This window comes from Cyrtonyx montezumae, unplaced genomic scaffold (genome assembly GCF_038088225.1).
Source record: "Cyrtonyx montezumae isolate F1298 unplaced genomic scaffold, pur_monq_1.0 scaffold_6, whole genome shotgun sequence".
Lineage (NCBI taxonomy): Eukaryota > Metazoa > Chordata > Aves > Galliformes > Odontophoridae > Cyrtonyx > Cyrtonyx montezumae.
This window is the reverse complement of record NW_027072067.1, coordinates 17469259-17490483: the sequence shown is the minus strand read 5'-3', so window position 1 is coordinate 17490483 and position 21225 is coordinate 17469259. Positions and strand designations below refer to the sequence as shown.

Here is a 21225-nt window from a genome sequence, read left to right as displayed (position 1 = left end):
AGGCACAGGAGAGCAGCCGTCCTCACCCTGTCCAGCTCAACAGGGGCACTGCTCATCACCCCAGCCCATCCAACATTGTGGGCCTTCGGTTATCACAGCTGAATGGTTGCAGCCAACAGCATTGCATCCCTGTCCCACATGGGAGGAATTTTTTTGAGAAACGCCACTAGTTGACAACAGATCTTCTTCTAAAAGAAGTTTCTAATAATACATTTCTATTTCTGGAATGAATGTCCTAAATGCTAGCCTTTAAACAGACGCTTCAAATTAACATGCAAATTTATTTTTCTTATCTCCTTAGAAATGGCTATGATACAAATCAATTGCCTGTATAAATTTAGAAATCCTCTTTTGGTTTCTTTTCTTTTCCTTTTCTTTTTTTTTTAAGTATTATTCCACCGACTACTAAAATAGCATTTATTCTGCTGGGAAATACAGCCTGAACTAAGTTACTGAAACAACAAAGTGCTTTTGTACGCTTTTGGGCTGCATAAAATGAACAAAACTACAGTACTGCCAAATTTTAAAATCTATTTTATGAAAGTTCTTCCAACAGTGGAAATAGCAAGCTTGGCCACAGCATCAAAAACCCCACCAGTTTTAAGGACCTGAATCAGTAGACAAGTGGAGGTCTCACAGAGCTCTGCGAAGGGGAAAATCTCTCCCTTATATCCTAACATGAAAACGTTTTGGGCCATTCCTTAAATTCGGGGTGACAGCTCAAGAAACCCAAACAAGTCCTACCATCATTCCTGAGGATGAGCGGGGTCGGCGGGCCCAGGACGCGGCTGTTGGTCACTGTGTTGGTCACCACACACGTGTAGTTGCCCACGTCAGAAGCTTCCACCTTCGCGATGTACAGATTCCCGGTCTCCTGTGAGACGAAGCGGCGGTTGTCCTGGTGCACGAATGATGGGTACTCATTGAAGATCCAGGCGTAGGTGAGCTCTGGAAGCACAGGGACTGTCAGTGCTGGTGGCAGCCCGTAACCCTTGGCTGATGCAAGGCTCCGGCCCAAACCTCAACGAGAGCCCGGAAAACGATTTTCACCCTGCTCCCCTGGGTTTGGGAACACAGATACATCACAGCCCATTACATGACCAAAAACATTTTGCAAGGTCTCATCTTTAAGGGTAGAAATTTGCACGCAGACCTCAGCTCTCTTGAAACATTCCTTAGAGTTTTTACAATCAAGAATACACTGCATTTTATAGGAATTCCACCTCTGTCATGGACATTTCAGCTTTTCTGACTTGTGACACTTTTTTCTTCTTTCTTAGCTAGCTTTTTCACGTAAAGAAAATTAGGAGGAGGATCTGCCAAGCCATGATATCATACACTGTACATTTTATTCATCTGGAATTACAGAATCAGCAAAAAATTCCAAACACTAAATTAAGCAGCTGTAATCTTCTATGTGTCTAATTAGAAAATGCTCTGAATTTTGTAAGGCGTCTTTAGAAGTTATTTGGGCCCTAAGAAATAATAGAGAGACACACTGCAAGTGGTTGCAGTTTGTAAGTGAGGTTAATGCAATATAACCCTATTATATTTGCCTAAGACTAATATGCAAACCCACTAGAAATGCTTGAAGAACTCAAGTGAGTGCAAGATCGTCGTAGTTTTCTAAGGCAACAGTAATTACACTAAAAAACACATTCTTAGTTTAATACTCTAATGAGTCATAATGCAATTGACCTTCACAATCATTAGGTATTTTGGAAAATATATTCTGCCCTCACGTTACACCATTTACACATACGAGAGGTTGAATGCAGTCTGTGGGCCTTTATTTATTTATTTTTAACAACAGGATTATCGAGTGCCTACTTAAGACTTTTAGGAAGTTATGATAATTATATTTATGTGGGAATATCTAATCACCATATTTACACATGTGCATCTAATTATAAGTAACGTCATGCTGATGCCAAGAGGATACTCAGAGCAAACAAGGTAGCACTTCTCAGTTGGCTTCTTATTTTCTGCAGGTAGTTTAATTTATTACCTTTTTTTTGGTTTGGTTTTTTAAATTTACTTTTGGTGAAGAATTATTTTGTTCCCTCAGAAGCACTCAGTAACAGCAAATAAACATCCCTGCACTGGAGCACGTGGAGATATTTAAGGCCGATCAAACCTTCACATCACAGGTGTCCACTAAAGCCCCCCAAACTTCTTAAGATTTTGTGTTGACTGAGAAATGGTGAATCAACTGCACGTTCTTCACAAAAAAACACAAGACTGGGAAGGTTTTCCTGGATCAGCAATCCCTATCCTACCCTGCCCTTCCTCAGGATGTTGCACGGTCCCATTCACAGGCAACACAGAAGCACTACAGTTTCTTGCTTTTCCAGTAGGTTTTGCTTTAATTGCTTAGAATACGATAATTTCCAGGTTAAATATTTTTATTTCTAGGCTAAATCCATGTGTTTCTGCCCATCAGACACCTTTAGCTTAAACAGTCCTCATAAACAGCTCTTTGCTGTTGAGAGCAATGAAGAGCCATTCTGCCTTCATTTTCAAGACATTCATTTCGTTCTTAAGAAGGCTGTAGTAGCTTTTCCTAGGCTCTGTTCTCGAATCATAGAATCACCAAAGCTGGAAAAGGCCTCCATGGTCTTCCACTCCAATCATCCACCTGGAGGGTGGATGGACCACATCTAATTGCTTCTTGACCACCTCGAGGGAAGGTGACTCCACCACTCCCTGGGCAGCCTTTTCCAGAACCTGACTGCTCTGTAGGAGAAGAAACTTTTCATAACATCTGTCCTGAACCTCCCCTGGCACATCTTGAGGCCATTCCCTCCAAGTCCTGTCACTAGTTACATGGGAGAAGAGGCCTACCTCCACCTTGTCAGTTTAGACTCGAGGCTGTTGCTTTACTTAGAAGTCTTGAGTATACATACCATTCGAGAAAAGTGAAAGGCTGGAAACCCTGGGTAAGGAAGTCAAAGGACAGCAGAAAGTAGGTTGTGCAGGAATAAGGAGGCTTGACCAAAGAGAGCACCAAAGTGGAAAATGGATTCTTCCAGCACCAGAGGCACCAAAGGGGACTTATTTCTACAGAGTGTGAACCCTCAAAACCTCTCCAAAAGGCATCTTCAGCTCATGCTGGTTTGGCCACAAAAAAAACCCGAAGGAACTCCAAATCAGAATGCTGGACATAATAAGGACCTGATGTCACAACTCTTCCTTCCTTTCATTAAAATAAACCACTGCACAAAGATGCAACTGCCTGAATTACTCAGCCTCGCATACTTGGAGCAGTCCATTATTGATACAGAATATCTAAAACAACTGGATAATTGTCTTGCTAAAATAACGTGGGACTGATGTAGTATAAAGCACAGGAAACAAGGCAGACTGGAGTCTCTAAGTGCATTTGCTTGTGTGGCAACATGTAAATAAATACTGTATCAAACTCACTTTGATTTCCTTAGAGATCCTAGTGCAATATTTATGGCTTTTCAAACTTGACGGATTCCTTTTGATAAGGTTTCAGATACTAATTGCTCTGGAAATGATAGACAGTTCACATCCCATAGGCAATTTGTAAGAACTGTGTAAACAGACGCTTAAAATACAGCCTGAGATTGCTCCTGGTGATGGAAAGGTTTACCAAGTTACAGACAGGCACTTTCAGCACAAAGAGCACATGGTAACAAGCAACCCATTGTTCTAATTACACATGATACTCTACATACGTCAGGAACTTATTATAAACTTCTGCTTTTTAGTCTGGGGACTGTTGGATGTAGTTTTGCCTTGTTTGCAACGCCTTAAATTTCTCCTTTACAGCACATTCAAGCTGTTCTCTCAAACAATACCTAAAGATTACTGATCCGTATTTGCAATTTAAAAAAATTGCCTAGGCATTTGTCCTGCATCACCCAGAGGTATCAGTGAGTGGTTGTTGCTTTCTAATTGTAATGGCCTCAGGTTGCACCAGGGGCCGTCCAGGTTGGTATTGAGAATCATCTCTTCTCCAGAAGAGCAGTCAGGCACTGGGATGGGCTGCTCAGGGAGTGGTGGGGTCACTGTCCCTGCGGGTGCTCAAGAAACATTTAGATGTTATACTAAGGGACGTGGTTTAGTGGGGGAATACTGGCTGTAGGTGGAAGGTTGAACTGGATGATCTTGGAGGTCTTTTTCCAGCCTTGGTGATCCTATGACTCTTTTTTGTCTTTGCCTTGCTTTTGCTTTTTACTACAAGAAACTCTTTTCTTTATACATACACATTTTTAGTCTGTTCCATAAAGGCAGGGCTGCAACTTAAAAAGGCCTCTGTAGCTATTGTGACAAAAGCTATTAAAACATCAAGATTATGGTTACCATATAGCTGAATGGAAGAATGAAATTTTGAGATTAATATTTGCCAAAAAATGAGAATAATTTATCATTTTTAATAAGAACAGTGTGATACAATACACTATTAGTCTTTATAGGCTTTACTGAAAGTTACAGAGATTAATCCTGTCATTAACAGCTCCAATAATTTATATATTATCACCTATTATGTCACTCCCAAGTCAGACAGGCGGGAACTATTATTCAATGTGAAACAAAAGCTCAGCAGCAATTCCTGTAAAGCGTAAAAATTATGCTTCATTCCACACTGCAAGAAACAGATGTGAAATTAAGAAAATAAAGAATCCCTTTTTGCATAACAGACAGAATCAATGTTCAGAATTTAGCTTAGGAAAGTATGAAAGCAGGGCCTAAAAGACCAGAAGAGAACAGGGTGATGCTGTAGGTTGCACTGCTGCCATCTCCTCCAATGGCGACTGCAAGCAGTCCCTCTCCACGTCGTGGCAGTAACTCCTACTGTGAACATGACTGTGCCCATGTGTGTATTGGCACTGGTTTATGGTAGCAGGAAAGTTGGCTGTACTGCACACATTCGTGCATGAAAAATGCATGCAGGGAGTGCAATTTCCAATGCCCACTATCAGAGTTTGCCGTCCTCTTGATCGCAAACAACGCAAATACACAAATTGATGTCACCCTCATTTATGAATCAGAAGCAAGAATGAGGAAAATGCACTGACTGGCCAAGCTCTGTGTCAGACCCATCCTCAATACTCATTTTCAATCTGTTCAGGGTGTGCTGGCTTCCTGGCCCCGTGACTCCATGCCCACCCATCACGTGGAGCTCCACGTGGGAGTCATTAAGAAGGTGAGAGGTCCTCATTACCTGAAGCCCAATCAATGATCACCTGCATCTGCTGCATCTCCATTTGTCAGCATCTAAAATAGTTAAATATTTGCTAGCTGCACATAATTGACCTGGCTTATCTCTTGCTAACAGCCTCCAGCCCCAGTCGATGGCTGGCTGCACGGCCTGCGTAGCACTGTAAACATTAATGAGTACTGCACAGTGCCACCTGAGATTGTGACAAATTTTTAACTTGAAATTCCCCCAGGGAGAGAAATCAGCAGCAGCCTTTATCTATAACTGAATGGAAAACGTTGGGAAGTGGAGAGTCTCATGCTACTGTACTTACTGCAGCTAAATAAACAAACCTATATCCAATGAGCAGCAGACACCATCCTGTACCACAGCAATCTAGCACGAAGAGAGACAGGTTTTGGAAGGAGCTACGCACTTTTCTGTCTGGCAAAGCTCATAAACAGTCTTATGTACAGCTTAGCCAGGTCTAGCCCGAAAAAAAAAATAAAGAAGCCAAAACCCAAACTCAAACTGCAGTTGTCAGAAGAGTTATGCTATATTTGGGTAACCCTGCATTGCATTTAACAACAGTCAGAGAACCCTGCCCAGGTTCCACTCCCATGAGCTGTATGCTCGGTCTCCTCATTTAACTTCACATGGTCCCACACTTCCTCCCTCTGAGTAACAAACAGAGCTTTATGATGCTCACTCAATGAGGAAATGTAGGTTAAAAAAACCCACCACAATAATAACAGCTTAATACCGTCCACAGAGTGGCATCGACATGAAGGAACCAACAAAGCACCTCTGTAGATACAGTCATCAGCAAAGGGAAAGGAGAGAGAGCTAAGACAAAAGATACAGGGGGTATTTGAAGCTATTAGTAACTTACAGGCAAACATCAAGCGAGAGTTAAGTGTGCTGTGAGCTGAGCATGTGCATAAACGACATGATGCATTTTAATTCTGCACTGTATTTCTGCACTGCAAGATTCAATCACTGCTTGCATTTCCCCAGCTTGTTCTACATAGAGCACTGCAGATATCACCATAAGGAATGGCTCGCAGATTTAATCCATCAGTTTGTTTTCTTTTTCAAGTCAGAGAGTTAGCCTAAAAATCTTCCCTTTTTTTTGTGCGTTTGCTTCAGTAAAGCTAAAGGTCCCTGGGCTTATTTTAAAACATATTTCAATGTGACCTAGTTAATCCTTTAATACCAGCCGTCAGTACCTTTGATCAGCCTCTTACTGTAGCTGTAAGAGATTAGATCAAACCTTTCAAAAAACAAAGTTGGTTGTGGAGAATTTTCTACCTGCAGCGAATTAATATTACAATCAGCTCCGAGGCTGAAATATTTGGCCGAGCTGTGAGGGTGGGCAGCGTGTCCTTTAGGGCAGATCTCTGCACAGATATCTCCACACATAATGCCACGCCACTCCTCCACACGATATAGGAAAAAATCTGTTTGATTTGATAGACAGTGTTTTGATGTACACCAGTGAAAAGCAACATCATGCTTACACATTCAGACGTATGTATCCGATAAGAGAAAATGCTCAAACCAATAACCTGATTTATTTTTCAGCTACAGAACAACACCTCAGCAGGAAGGGGTGCAGGTCTATTGCATTATGTGGAGCTGTAGGTGCATTCAGAGATCTGGAAGCTCAAATCCGACTGCAGAATTAGAGATGCAGTGCTGATGTCGAGGGCATGCTTTCTGTTACGAGCATCCCAAGGGAGCTGAGAGCAGATCAGACCCTGGCTGACTCTGAGAGCATGGTGCAAGCAGCCAGTTACAGTGGGGTGTGGGGGGTAAGGGTTGTGGCAAAGTGCTTAGAAGAGCCTGGGAGCCTTCCTCAACTCTCTAATTTATTTTGCATGGAGAACGCAAAGATGTTAGGACTTTGGATAAATGCCTATTGACTGAATTCTGTCAGATGACAAGTTTCACTCTTTAGGCAGCCTCTGCCTAGCCTACCCTTTTCCAATGCCACTTCAATCTTCATTTAGCAGCAACAGCAACATAACAGGGGAATACACCACGTGACCAGCTTGCAGATTATCTCTTCTTAAAGATGTCATGAGCTGTCACTGATGAATAAAAAAATCCATTAATGTCACGGTCCTTATTATTTCAGTCTTTCCAAGGTCTGTACTGGAAAGATGAGCCTCCTCTCTTCTGGTTCTCTGGGGAAGGGGCAGGAGTTAAAAGCACCAGCCGTCCCACCATCCAGCTGCCCACCCTGGGACAGTCCAGCTGGGGCACAAACACACACCAACTCTGTAAGGGGGCAAAACTGAAAGGAAATCTGCTGTCTCATTTCAAATTTCATCACAAAACTACAGAGCCAGAACCTTCCCGGCCAGGAAGTGAAATAGCTCTGCTGACACCAAAGGTGGATACCTGAAGTATGTCAGATGAAAACTGGGGTCTGAATGCTCATGTGAAATTATGTCCTCAACTGTGACGTATTTTGCAACTCCTGCTCACAAAACCCACTCCTGCTGAAGCAAGGCAGATCACAGGCCAGGCACGGGCATCCATCACAAACTCAGGCTCCTAGAGTAGCACAAACCTAAAATGTGCTTGGCATTTGATATTGGAAAAACTTCTAATTTCATAAATTCCTTTATTAAAACAATACCTGTATGTTCTCTGTGTTGCCAGAAATATCAGTCTTTTATGTGGGCAGAAAATAAGTGATAAGTGAGTTACAAAAGCACATTTCCCTCTCCCAGATTCGGGAATAATTTATCCTGCTCTCTTACCAGTGTGTTGATAAACCTGCACACATGCTGAATCAGCGGTTTTAGAGAAAGGATCATGTCAGATTAATTCTAATTTCATCCATCCCTATCTCCTGAGAAGCTCTTCTTCTTCTTAATAATTTAAACACTGATGGTGGCATAATGTAAAAAATAAATGATGGGAGATGCACTCTGAATGGAAGCTACAACTCTCAATCACTTTTCATTTAAATGAGTTTCGTGTGCCTGGATCTAAGTTTAATGAAACAACCAAGGTCCAAGATATGCAACAGTCAAGCCAAAACAACCTTTTTCAGCCTTTTTTTTTTTTTTGTGGTTTCTGATTGCCTTTCACTGTCTCCAGAGTATCTCCAATACTCACTCTCAATGACAAATACCTAGATCCATCTGCTTTATCTGCTCCTACGTTGGCCTTTGACCTTTGCAGCAACCCATGAAGGTTGTTCAATGGCCTTGTGGCATTTCGAGGAAGAGTTAAACCAGTGAATCAATGCTTGCTACCAGCTTTGCAGATTTTTTGCTTGGTTTCCTGGAAAAATGGAACTTTTACAACCTCACTGCCTGTCTGCCTGTGAGATACCCCTCTCTAAATTAACTTCTCACTAATCGGAACCAAATTCAACCAAGCAGAAAAGGTTTATGAAGATATTAAGAAAGGAATGAAAGTGAAGAAACTACTAATGCCTTCAGAAGGAAAAAGTGGGTCAGTTTGGCAGTATGTTTGGCAAAAGAACAGCCCTGGGCATACAGACTGTGCAAGAAATACATCTTTACAAACCTCTGATCATACAGCAGGGAAGCAAAGGTTGTATATTTAGGTTAGTGCAGTGAAGTGGGATGGGGACATACAAAACAAGGTCACCCACCAAGCAAGAAATAGGGCAGGAAAAGCTCTGTCACTCTGACAATACAGGAAAGCAATACCACTTGTCTCATTCAAATTTTCCTTTCCTTTAAGGATTTCAGTCACAAGACAAATCTCTCCAAACCATTCATCACATAACACAGGCCATCAGCTGTACTTGCAGCCCAAACATTTTCACCATTTCCAGCCCTCAAAGAGCCCATCTCCACTTTAAAAAAAAAAAGAAGAAAAAAAATAAAGGAACAAAAATCTGAGCAGAGAAGTCAGGCACTAATCATATTTTCTGCAGAGCACAGTGGTCTTAGCACCACTGTAATCAGTAAAGTGCTTTCTGAAAACATGCTTGGTTCACTACCTACCATACAGCATGAAAGGCTGAGATTGAGATGAAATCAGAATTGCCATCTCTTCTGTCAAATGCTAAAATTTCGTTAGTTCTACTTGATTAAGTTGTGCAACAGAACTAAAAGTTCTCTCAGCTACCAGGGGAAAAAAGGTAGGAGAGAGCAGGAAAAACCTGAACACATCCATTACATGAAAAGATGTGAAAGTAACTCTCAGTCAACATTTTGACTCGCAGACAGGGGCTACATGGGTATATTTCCAACAGCAGGAGTGGCATTTGAACAACTGAACCTTAATAAATCCCCTCTTCTCTGGGGGGATGGACTTCCAGAAGCACATCCAGAAAACGGGTGCTGCAAAGGGACCGACAGCTTTCTCCTTTGTTTTTTGTTTTTGTGTAATAATAATGACAAATACCTTCAACACCGAGCAGTTCTGCCTAGGGCTTTTCCTCAGAAACAAATGATGGCACAGAAGGACCTGGGATTTGGGACTAGAAATGGTGCTGGGTGGGGTTGGGTCCTGAAGCACCAGGAGCTTTTCCAGTGGCCATAAGCACGTGGGCAGGGGGACAGGGCACTGTAGAAATGTCAGCAACTTTATAGTGTACATTCAAGCACCATAAGCATATTTAAGCCATCCAAAGGAGCACCTGGAAATTTGAAATCTTTTATTCTATGGGATTTTCCCACAAGGGCAAGAAGGCAGATGTCGTGAGAGAGTTACATATACAGATCTTTCATAAAGATAAAATAAGAAAATCTAGGGAAGAGGAGGAAAAAAAAAAAGTGAAGAAAAGCTCCAAAGACAAATTCATTTATCTTCCCATGGACAGGGACAAGGAGGATTTTAGGGCTGGATTTACAACCTTGGTCTTATCCATGTTTATGGATGTGCTGCCAATGGTTAAGTGAAACTTGCACACCTTCCTATGACTTCTGCTTTAGTAGCTGGACTCACAGTGAAATACCAAGGATGACAGAAGGAAGCTGAACACCGTAGTTAAAATATTAACAAACCCTGCCCTGAACACCAAATAAATCCGACAAAAGTTGCAGCTCAATAACTCAGTTCCCACACACCTCAATAAAAACAGCTATGTGACATAAAAAAATTTTTGATCTTTTGTATTTTGGAGATCAAGTCAACAGGACAGTGACCTCCAGATAATCCCTGGGCTTATTCCCTACAGACTTGTGTTCAGAGCCCTGAGAAACACAATGAGAACATACACTGGGTTGTGCTGTGTGCATATTTGTTTGGCTGGGAAGGGGTGAGAGGGCTCTTTTTTCTATGCTTATCATCCCAATAAATGTATCTTGCCAAATTGGATTAAGAAGGTCATAAAAAACCCAAACCTAAATCCAAACAAAATAAAAATGTTTTCACCAACAGCTTTTAAAGTAAATAGTCTGTTTGACATTTCAAAACGCTTCACTGTTTCTAAATATATCTAAATGTAATAGAAAGGCTTAATATGGAATGAAGCTCTTTGGAGAAACCCAAGTTATTTTTTTGCATTTTTGTTTTCATTTTAGCTAGCAAAGCCCCTAGATCAATTATTCATGCAGCTCTTGGGAAGAAAGGCAGCAGGGAGTATTGATCTAGGAGAGCTTTGAGAATATAAAGCAATATAGCATTGTTTTTATGGCACCCAAATCACAGGGCTCATCCTGAGGAATGCTGAGATACCATACCTAGGGCTCATCGAAACAGTCATGAAGACTTTCTGATGTTCCTCTCATTTCCCAACCTGTTACTGCACGTGATTTAAGCACTTAATAAGCACTACCAGGTCGAAGTGCCTGGCAATCGCTGCTGTAGCGTGCAGCAGCTGCCATTGGGATCCTGGTGTGGCTGTAGCCCCATAAGGGCTGGGAAACATTTTCATGATGTTTCAGGGGAAGTTATCCTCAGTTGCAACAAGGCTCATTTCCAGAAGGAAACCATGCAGGTGAGAGCACTTCAGCAGTCCTTCCACAAAGGAGATCTACGCTCTTATTCAAACTCTGGATTAAATTCTGTGCTTTGCAACAAATAAACTCTGGATCACACATACAATGAACACTCTCTGAAAGCCAAATTTGAATTACACAAATACGTTTAGGACTTTCAATCATCTTTTCTTGTCTACAGCTTGACTGCTTAATTTCTACCACCGCTCATCACGCTGTTACACGTGTGCCTCATGCCACATTCCCACAGCTATACTTACTCTTACACTGCATTCCCATAGAGCTTTGAGGTCTGGCTGACACATGACCATCATTAAGTTCTGATTGAAAAAACAGTGGAGAGACTGAGGGAGAATCCTATGTGCTCAGGATAATTATTTCAGACAGATGCTAACAACACGGGCAGGCATTTTTCTACTATTCCTTATACTTTAGAGCAAGAGAACAAGTAAAGAAGGGGAAAAAAATAATTACAAACTTATAAACCAGGTAAGATGCCATCAGTACAGCAGGATGGGGTTCTGGATCCAAAAGGAGAAATTATGACCGAAGCAAATGTTTGATTTGCATTTGTTCTTTTTCAGCTCAGCAACTTCCTGAGCTCCAGATAAACATTTATTTTCCAAATCTCCAGCACTCAGCAAGCACTTCATCATAGGAGGCACTCACATCATTATGCTGCTTAACGCAATGCAACACCAGGACGCACTGACCTGACAAAACAGCGATGCACAACTCGTTTTTGTCTTAAGGGAGTGAGGAGGAAAGCAGCCTGGATTCATATGCTGAACATCCAACTTGTATTACAGGAAAAACTGGGACAGCTCATGGAGATGCCCAAGCTGTCCTCACAAGCTGTATGAGCTCCAGTCTACGATGGTGGAAATACTTGTTCACTATCTGGACTTGTTTTCAGGATGAATTCCTAGTAGCATCTAAGTAATAGGAATCACCATGAAGAAAAAACCTCTCAACAACTGATGTATGTGGGCCAACATAACTCCACCTTCAACCACAGCTCTTTAAACAGTGAAGTATCAGAGTGAATTACACCTGAAAGGATGAAGGTCTGGATGCAGACAGATGTCTTGAATTTTAGTACAATAATGCGTTTCTAAGACCAAGATGACCAATGATAGGACAGTCATTTAAGATAAGACAGACTCTTTTCTAACAGATTTCTATTACCAAATTTGTACAGATAAGGGTGGCCCTGAGCCTTGCCTCCTGAGTCACCTCAAAACAGAGGAGAAACTGCAGCTGATCCCCCCACACACAGCTGGGAATTCTTCCTATCAGGAGGGAATTGTTGAGCACCCATAGGGACAACCAACAGTCAGTGCCCAGGAACCAGGCAGGTCTTTGTTTCTTGTTTTGTGGTGGGTTTTTTTTTCATGCTTTTTCCATTCCAGTGAATACCCTCAATGAAAGCAACAGCCATCTTCCAGCTGAACTGTTGTGCTTGCTCTTTTATTTTTATTTCTCTAAATGCAATTTTAAATGCAGAACAGAACAGAAGCTACAGTAAAAAATTAAAAACGAAACAAAACAACCATAGCACAGAATTTTTCCCCAGACAGTCCAATGCTTCTGCACCGGTCATTAACGTCCCCAGGCACTTTTGCAAAGATGATGAAGTTAGCTTTGCTGTCATAATCAGATGCCAAAATAAGCAATTGCGTTTCCTCCATCTCAATGCCACTCACACTTCCAACTAGATGCATTATCCCTCACTCCTAACCTGCCTGGTTTCCACTGCTGCACTACAACGTTGAACGGTTGCAGAGTTACACCCAGAGGCAGCAGGGGGAGGCACGGGCAGGAGCTGACCTCTGCAGCTTTGCTTTGCAAACACTGCCTCAGACCCCTGGGGTGGAAGCTGCCAACGAAACGCTGCGATTTTCCGATACGCAGTTCATTCCCAGCGACATCTGATATTCTCTTATGAAGCTCCATCTGCCCAGAGCTGGAACAGGAGATAGCTGTGGTAATTGTGCAGTAACTGCTAGAGACCAAATAGTTTCTGTTACGCTGGGAGACATACGGAGCGCGATGCACATGATTGAAAAGCATTAACGTCGCAGTTGTGACTTTTAAAACTCGTTGCTATTTCTAACCTTGGGAGGAAGGAGGAGGAGGAAGGAAAAGAAAATGAAATTATTTCCATAGAGAAGATTAATTCCTGCAGAACAAGGGTCTCAGTCTCAATTACCTGGAACCATTTTGACTTTCCACAAAACGCTTTTCTATGCAAACCAGAAAACCACCACGGGTGTACAGCAGCCCAGCTTGGTTACAATACTGCAATAGCATCAATTTAGACTAATTGTGGATCTGGCTTGATACAATTAAGATAATTTACTGGCTGTAATAGAGCAGACGGTAGAATGTGGCTATGTAGGAAGACATCTCCCATCCAAACGACAGAAGGAAATAATTGCCCTTCAGTTTCCTGTCTTTCTGGGCACCAGAAACATGCTCGCCTCCTGTCACCTCCCTGTCACCCTAAGATGCTGTTGGGCAATTCTCATCCAGCTGGCGAGCACGGACTCAAAGGACAGGCAGATGTCAAAGCATGATTGGAAATTCCTTTAAAAGGGATGCAGAACTGTGAAACACGATGACTGAAAGATGACCACATGCCAACGATGTACCGAAATCCCCCCCAACATGATGGCAGGCAGCAACGGCTGCTTGCTGAGTGCTGGTTGGTGGTCACAGGACACATGTGCCAGTGAGAAAATGCTGTCTTCCTTAGTGTCACGAGTACAAATTCCTCACAAACCTCCCCACTATGAACACTGATATTTGTGCTGTTGGCTCCTGGCAGAGAATGGCATCTGATGGACGTCACGTCTCAGAACACATCATTTTAGGGTATGCACATGCAGCAGCTATTGTGGTCTCTTGGTGTTAATGTTCAGAAGGGACATGAAGAATATAATACAGCCCCTTATGATATACTTAAAATCGTACAGTAATCCAGATTAGAAAGTTCCAAGTATGTAATTTGTTGTCATGGTATTTCCTCCTTTCCCACATCATTCTGCCTTGCCTCTCTCTCTCATCTTTTAGAGTAGGAAGAGTACATAATGTCTTTCCAGAAATAAATCATATGAGACCTGGAGAATTGCTAAGAGAAGCTGAGTAGCCAGGAGAAAAAAAAAAAAAAACAGAAAAAACCAGGCAACAAGTGTCTAAGAAATTAAAATAATAAGAAGAAGATTGTGCACAGAAGTAGCTCCATCAACAGACTTCAACCTGTTTTTCAGAAGATACACACAGGTCACATGTTACGTATATTAAAAAGCTCCTGACAGTTCCACAGGGTCTTGGCCACATGTTCTCCACGTGCAAATAACTGTTCAGGTCTGCCTCAGCTTGTCTCCTATGCACATACTCGGATACAGTGCAGCTAACTTATACCCAACTAGGGATCTCCCATCTCTTTGCTCAACACGACCACCTAGAACCAGCCCTTCAGGCAGGCACCACCACAGAGCTGTTCTCTGAACTTTCTGATGCATATCCTGAGAATGAAAACCTATCACATTGCCACTGGATGCTCAAAGCAAGAGAAGCAGTCTGCCTTACCTCCAGAGTGTGGTGGTGGTCCACACAACAGCACCATGCCCTGGCCCTGGCGGACAGACACCGTGCTTCTTACTCTGGTCTTGAAGTTCTCGAGATCTGCCAAGAGAAATAGCTCATTTAAAGGGAATTGTTTTTCTGAATGGAAAAGACAGAAGGTTCACGAGGACTCTGCTGCATGACAGGGAAACAAAGCGAGCATCAGCTTGGATGGGAGGTTTGTGGAGCTGGGTGGGCTACGGAGCAGCAGCAGACTGCTGCTGAAGTAGCAACAGGACCGGAAAACGTTCCCAAAGCTGTAAGATGGGAGGAGGACAAAGTGTTGATTTACTCAGGGCAGAGGAAATACCTGTAGAAAACTCCAGCAACCCACAATGCTGCTAGAAAGTTCTCACACATTTAAGACGAATCACTGCCTTAACCCAGTTCTGTTTCCCTGCAGGAAACTTGTTACTCGTGCCCTTGCAACCCATGTGCAGAAACCCTTCCTTTCCCACGAGGAAGTCTCTCATTAATAACTACGTTAGCCACACGGTGCTTTAATTAAATTCCATCCCTCCTTCCACCTCTCTCCCTCCGCTCTCCTTCAGGGGCCACGTGCTGCAGAAATGCAGCTCCCTCTTGCCTTGCTCACTGAATTCAAGAGACTTGCTAGGAGGCGACGCTGCACGAGCTCAGCACCAGGCACTGAGCAGCACCATCACACTGCTTCACTTCAGCAGCTTTTTAACAGCCTCTTGCATTTCAATTTCCATCTTTCCAGCTCTCAGCGTGCCTGAGCCACGGTTTGGTGATTGCAAACCTGTTGTCAGTGCAGTTGGGATCCAGAAGAAACAGGAGTGATAAATATTTAACAGCGAGAATTAGCAGGAACATCATTCAAATGGTAAAAGGGCAAAAAATTAAGCCTTGATTTTTATCCCCTGTTGAAAACGCTTTTTGGAAGCACTGGTGTGCATACACAAAAAGAGGGGGAAAAAAAAAGTTAAAAAATAAATCAGTGGAAATCATTGCTTCATTTCAGACAGATGAGCATGCAGGTCATCACCTCAGAGCAGCCTGAGCTGGAGTTGAGGACCCCCCTGAGGTATGCACTGAATCCACAGCCCTTCCTGGAAGCAGATCTTCACTCTCACCGTAGTAAATGAATCGTGAAAATAAATACAAATCAGTGCTGTAAGAGCTGGGTGGTCCAGCAGTTCCTGCTGTGCTGGGAGCCTTGCTCATGGACACATCCTGCTGGAGTCAGATTAAGGCCAACATCCAGGCAAAAAGGGAACTACATAGGAAACAACAGGCACAAGTTTTCTCATGGTGCTAGTAGGCATCAGATTTCCAGCACAGGTCTGCCGTACACTGTGCTCAAAGTTTCACTGTTTCAGGGATCTCATTACTACATAGATCCAATTTTAAAATCTGCATTTCAGTCAATACATATTTTGAGATTTTATAAAGGTGCACAAAAAACCCCCACAACCCACAATTAATTGTGTAAATAGAAAGAGTCTATAACAGCCCCTGACCCATCTGCCTTGTGCTCCAGCTCACAGACAGAACCAAACTGAGGTCATGCTGTCATTTGCATCAGTCAGCTCTGCTGGAAAAATCAAACCATTTGGGCAAAATGGGTTCACACAAAAGGTTCAAAATTGGTCTTGAGATCAAAATTGATCCAAATTTAATTTGGGAGTCAATTTAGCAGCAAGTTCACTTGTGTTTGCTCAAACTCTGTCTAAGTAGAGAGATATGGAAGCAGCACATCCTCACAAGGATTCAAGGTCACATATAGCAAGAATAAAGCAATTTCTGATGTGGTATACGGATATGGAAGAAAAGAAAGCAGAAGAACAATTTCAAAGTCTTGAATAATATATAACACGTAAGACTCTTTGTACTGTTATGCAGCTTATATACTTCTTATGTATGTTAGATAGATCTTCCTTTTTCTTTGCACAATCCATTATACCACACGCATATCCATCCATCCATATATACACACAGAATGTTTCAGACATCGCACTGAATTCTGTTTTCCTTTCAGCCCTACACAGGCCTGCTTTGAAAGTAAGAAAGAAAAATCACATCAGCTCTCAGCCTGCATGGTTAAGCCCACTTGAACAGTGCTCTGGGGAATGCTTCAGTTAATCACCAGGGAGGGAATGGGAGAGGCCTTTCATTACCAATCATAAGGAACAGCCACCCACTTGGTGATCCAGCAACGCCTGATTACAACAGTGTGGAGAGAAAGTGCACGACTCAATTGTTTAAATGCAGACCTAGTCCTCTATTTTTTTTTTCTGCAGAAAGGAAATAACCCAATTTGTTGACAAAACAGCCATATATTTATGACAGGAAAAGGGAAGGATAGCTACCGAGAGCAATCTGCTCGGATGATCAACTAGGAAATGATGGAAGAATGGTCAAAATCAATCTGAGGTGGCAAACAAAGCAAAGCATTCATCACTGCCATTCTCAGTGCAAACTATTGAGTTTTGTAAGTCAATTGTCAATTCTGGAAAGCCTCATGCGTGTGCTTAAAAAAGGGCTCTGAGAGAACCAGCAAGATTAAGGTCATTATAAAGAGGCTAAAGTCTCATCCAACTGATTGGGCTGATGATTCTGAAGCCTCCTGAAACGCACACTTAACCTTTATTTGTGCAATACCTAAAGAGTAACATGAATTAACAATAATAATATCATTACGCCTTAAAGACATCATTAATAAGAAGCTTCATTTAAACACCATCTTGCCATGCAACCTTTCCTGAGAATTTAGGAGCTGTATCCGTATTGTGGAACGGCTGCGAAGCGTACAAATTAGTGATGAGCTGATTCAAGAGGTTCTTCTGCTCTCACACGCTGTGCCAAATGGGCAAAAATGTTTCCTACAAGCTTCTGCTCACATGGGTGCAAAACACTGCACTGAAATTTGGCACAGCTGAATTCCCTGCATACAGAGGTCAAACTGCTTGGTCGACAAAAGCAAAACTCACTTGGCTGAGCACCTCCTCACGGGAAGCTTTCAGGCTGGAACAGCACTCTCACACTTATTTTCCTGTTTCTGTTGTCTTCCAAAGGAAACACAGTTATCCAGCACCCTGTCTGGATGGGATCGTCTGCACTTTTAAAAGTGGGATAGTAAAGCAGGAGAAAGAATAACTTTGGCAGCTGAAGGATGACTCTGAATTCACAGTGTAAACACTTCAGTTGTGTGAGTAACCACAACAAGCTTTGAACCATCCATCCATCCATCCATCCAGACATCTGAGGTGTGAAGTACTACGGACCAGTGGGACGATCTGGTGTGATGCCACCAGCAGACCCTGTTTCCCCCCAGGGGTTTGCTCCTGGGACTTGGCAACACAGTAAGTAAAGAGACAGAAAATAATCACATTATGATTAAGTACTTCAAGCCCCCCACGGGGTATTACAAACTGCATAACAGAAATGAGACACGGTCATTGTAAAGCCATTTGTTAAGTGTTACGTACTATGTACTGAGCATTAGTAAACAGAAGAGAGACGACGTGATGAAGCAAAACAATGCCTGGAAAAGATAAGTTGATTAAATTTTAGCACGCAGGCATCTTTGTAACTTAATTAAAATTTTTAGGGTGGGAATTGCTTCAATTACAGTGATCTATAGCAGCCTGGATCAAAAAAGAAAGGAGACTTAATTTCAATAAAAAAATATTTACACATGAAAACAAGCAAAACATGACCAGAATGGAGGACTGCTAGCATAGGTGGAAACCACTTCTGGTTGGAGCCAGGATCCCTGCGTGCACTCTGGTGATAATCTGTTCATTCAACAGCTCAGGTGCTCACGGCACTAGGCAGTATGTGACCATTGAGAAATACTCCTTCTATTTGTACAATCAATGCATACCAGATGTGGTCAGGATGTAAACCTGCCCTGTGTAACCAATGCAGCACGCAAACTCGGTACTTAGTGAATACTTGGTGAGTCTCAGGATCAAAGTTTGTTCTTCTAAAGGAAGATTTCAGAAGGGGCATCGAAGCCCCCAGCAAGTCAGCAGGACCAGATTAGCTCACTGCTCTGCAGGTTCCTGGACGCTGAGGTTAGCAGGGAGAAGATCTGTGGTTTTAGGATTTATAAACATTCTCATTTGTAGCTCCACTGATTGTTCTATTTTTACAGTATCTACCAAAGCAGAGTATTTAGAGCATTTGTACTCCAGGCCCACTTTCCTCCTGTTCTTGGCTACAATGTGGAAATAATTCAGCTGCTGAACTCAGCACACCCTGGGAACAAGAGCGAAACAATGAGGCTTCCCTTAGGAGGCTGCGAGTCTCAGGTCATTGGTGATTTGACAGAGAGATCCCTATTTTTTCTGAAAGCTAGGCTCTGTTTAGCCTTTCTTTGTTTGCCAGAGGAGTGTTTCCATGGTTTTTCCTTCTTAGGCTATTTATTTATTTATTTAACGCATAGCATAATATTGTTAGAATCCAAAATGCTTCCGTAATTATGCCAGCTCCAAAATTAAGAGAGACCTCTCTCTGCAAGAGGGCTACTTTAAAGCTGCTATACAAAAACAAAAATATTATGGAAAATTGCATGAATAGCAAATGATTCAAATTGATAGTGACAGGTGTCTGCATGTCTTTTAGAAAGCCAATTTATGTGACTATATCCTGTAGAAAGAAGCACTGCTGTACATCTCCCTGAATGGCATGCTGTCAAAAACTCATACACCATTAGTGAACCCTTTGTCATTACATTTAAGACTTTTTCCTAATGATTAGAAAAGCACTGTCAATGCTGTTTTTATCTGTTACTCTAATTCTTGCTGAACTGATATGAAAACTATTTCTCCTTTTACTATATTCTAATCAAAACACGCATATAACAATCACTTCTTTATACATCACTAGATTTTAATTTCCAAAAGAAAGTGTGACTAATATTCAGGCTTAGAGAAAAAAAAAAAACGCTTTCTGATGCTATATTTTACTTAAAGTCTATCTCTAGAGATTTCTGTGAAGCAAATTTGATAACACATCAGTGATATTGCTGTAGTGAGTTGATGTTAATAGCAAGCAGCTACCAGAACATAATACCTCTATCTCTACATCTATCTGTATCTTCTAATGTATTATTATTTTTATTGAGTGAGCTATTCAACCTTAACAGAGGATGTATGAGATTGATGGAAAAACAAAGGATTGTAGCACAGGATCCCAAACAAGATGGCTACAAAGGCTCTGATAGAGAAAACACAGGATGAAAACAGAGGTCTTGAAGCTATCAGTACAAACCCAGTCTCCACTAAAAGAAAGCAGCCTTGGGACTGAGAAAAACTGGGTTCGTGTATAACAAAAGAACAAGAATCCAACCTATACAAAACTTGTGTATTAAACCTTTAATAACAGAGAGTGGAATCGATGAAGAGAGCTAGTAATTCAGTAGTAGTAGCTAGATTGTGTTAACGATTTCCCCACACAAATTGCATGGGGTATGGTGTTTAGCATTTGAGACTTGAGTCTTGGTTTTAATTTGCAGACAAGAAACTTGCGTGGATCAAAAAGAACATGATAAGGTAACAACTGGCACACCAGAAAACTGAAATAAATTTGTTCATTGGCAATTCGGGGCCTTTCTTAGTGAACAAAATAACATTCTTCCTATACACATTAAATGTGCTTTGGAGAACCATGCACTGAGCTCCCCAACACTAGGAAGTATGGGAAGTACTGCAGTGATACAGCTAAGGCGTAATTACCTCTTCAACTATGTGAAACAAACTCAAAATCCACTTATGTGTGCACATACAGCCAAGGAACTGAAAGTCAATTTTCAAGCATGGCTTAAAGAGGTTTATGAAGGATAATGCAGTTTTCCTTCTCAGATACCTTATATAATTTTAAGATGATCTCAGCAACCTAAAATTTAGAATGATGTTTAAGGTCATATTCACTTCCTGAATCAAAGTCAATGGGATTTTTTTTTTTTTTTTATTAAAGACCACACAGTGTGATGTCAAGGGGATTCAGAACAGGCTGCCAATGACATCTTGTTTAACAAAACAGCAACTGGAGGAATCAACTAAATCTTCCTCGTTTCAACTGAATTAAGAGCCTTCTACAGAGAGAGAGCTCATATGCCCTCTTCCAAATGGTTTTCACCAAATCTGTGTAGCACTAATACACACGCAGACCATACTTTCATATCCTGCATAAAATACACAACCAGATGGAAAAGGAGTCATTTGCATCACTGTCCGTAGAATAATATGACTTCACTGGATGAAGATGATAAACTATGCTAATTAAGCCCATAATACAGTCTTGAGGATGGGATTCTAGTGCATCTCAATCAATTACAGACTTTAGAGGACACTGGTTTGAAGAAATCACAGCCTGTCTGTAAGAAGGCAGGCTGAAAGCACTTTAACTGATGACTAGCACCCACAAAAGCATTAAAGCTTTTTGCTCTCAAAACACTTGACAAGATTTGCCTCTAGATATTTATGGCTCTAATATCTCTAAACACTGTCTCTATAAAAC

General features: G+C 41.8%; 1 protein-coding gene across 3 annotated transcripts in view; it reads right to left on the bottom strand.

Moving 5' to 3' along the window:
* LOC136056980 (contactin-4) overlaps nt 1-21225 on the bottom strand; it is a 247937-nt gene that overhangs the window by 62525 nt on the left and 164187 nt on the right. For all 3 annotated transcript variants that reach the window (XM_065749412.1, XM_065749411.1, XM_065749413.1), the window contains exons 6-7: nt 14701-14796; nt 745-948 (exon numbers count right to left, since the gene is read on the bottom strand). In XM_065749412.1, coding sequence (XP_065605484.1) covers nt 745-948; nt 14701-14796 — 300 coding nt within the window. The remainder of the gene's footprint in view (nt 1-744; nt 949-14700; nt 14797-21225) is intronic.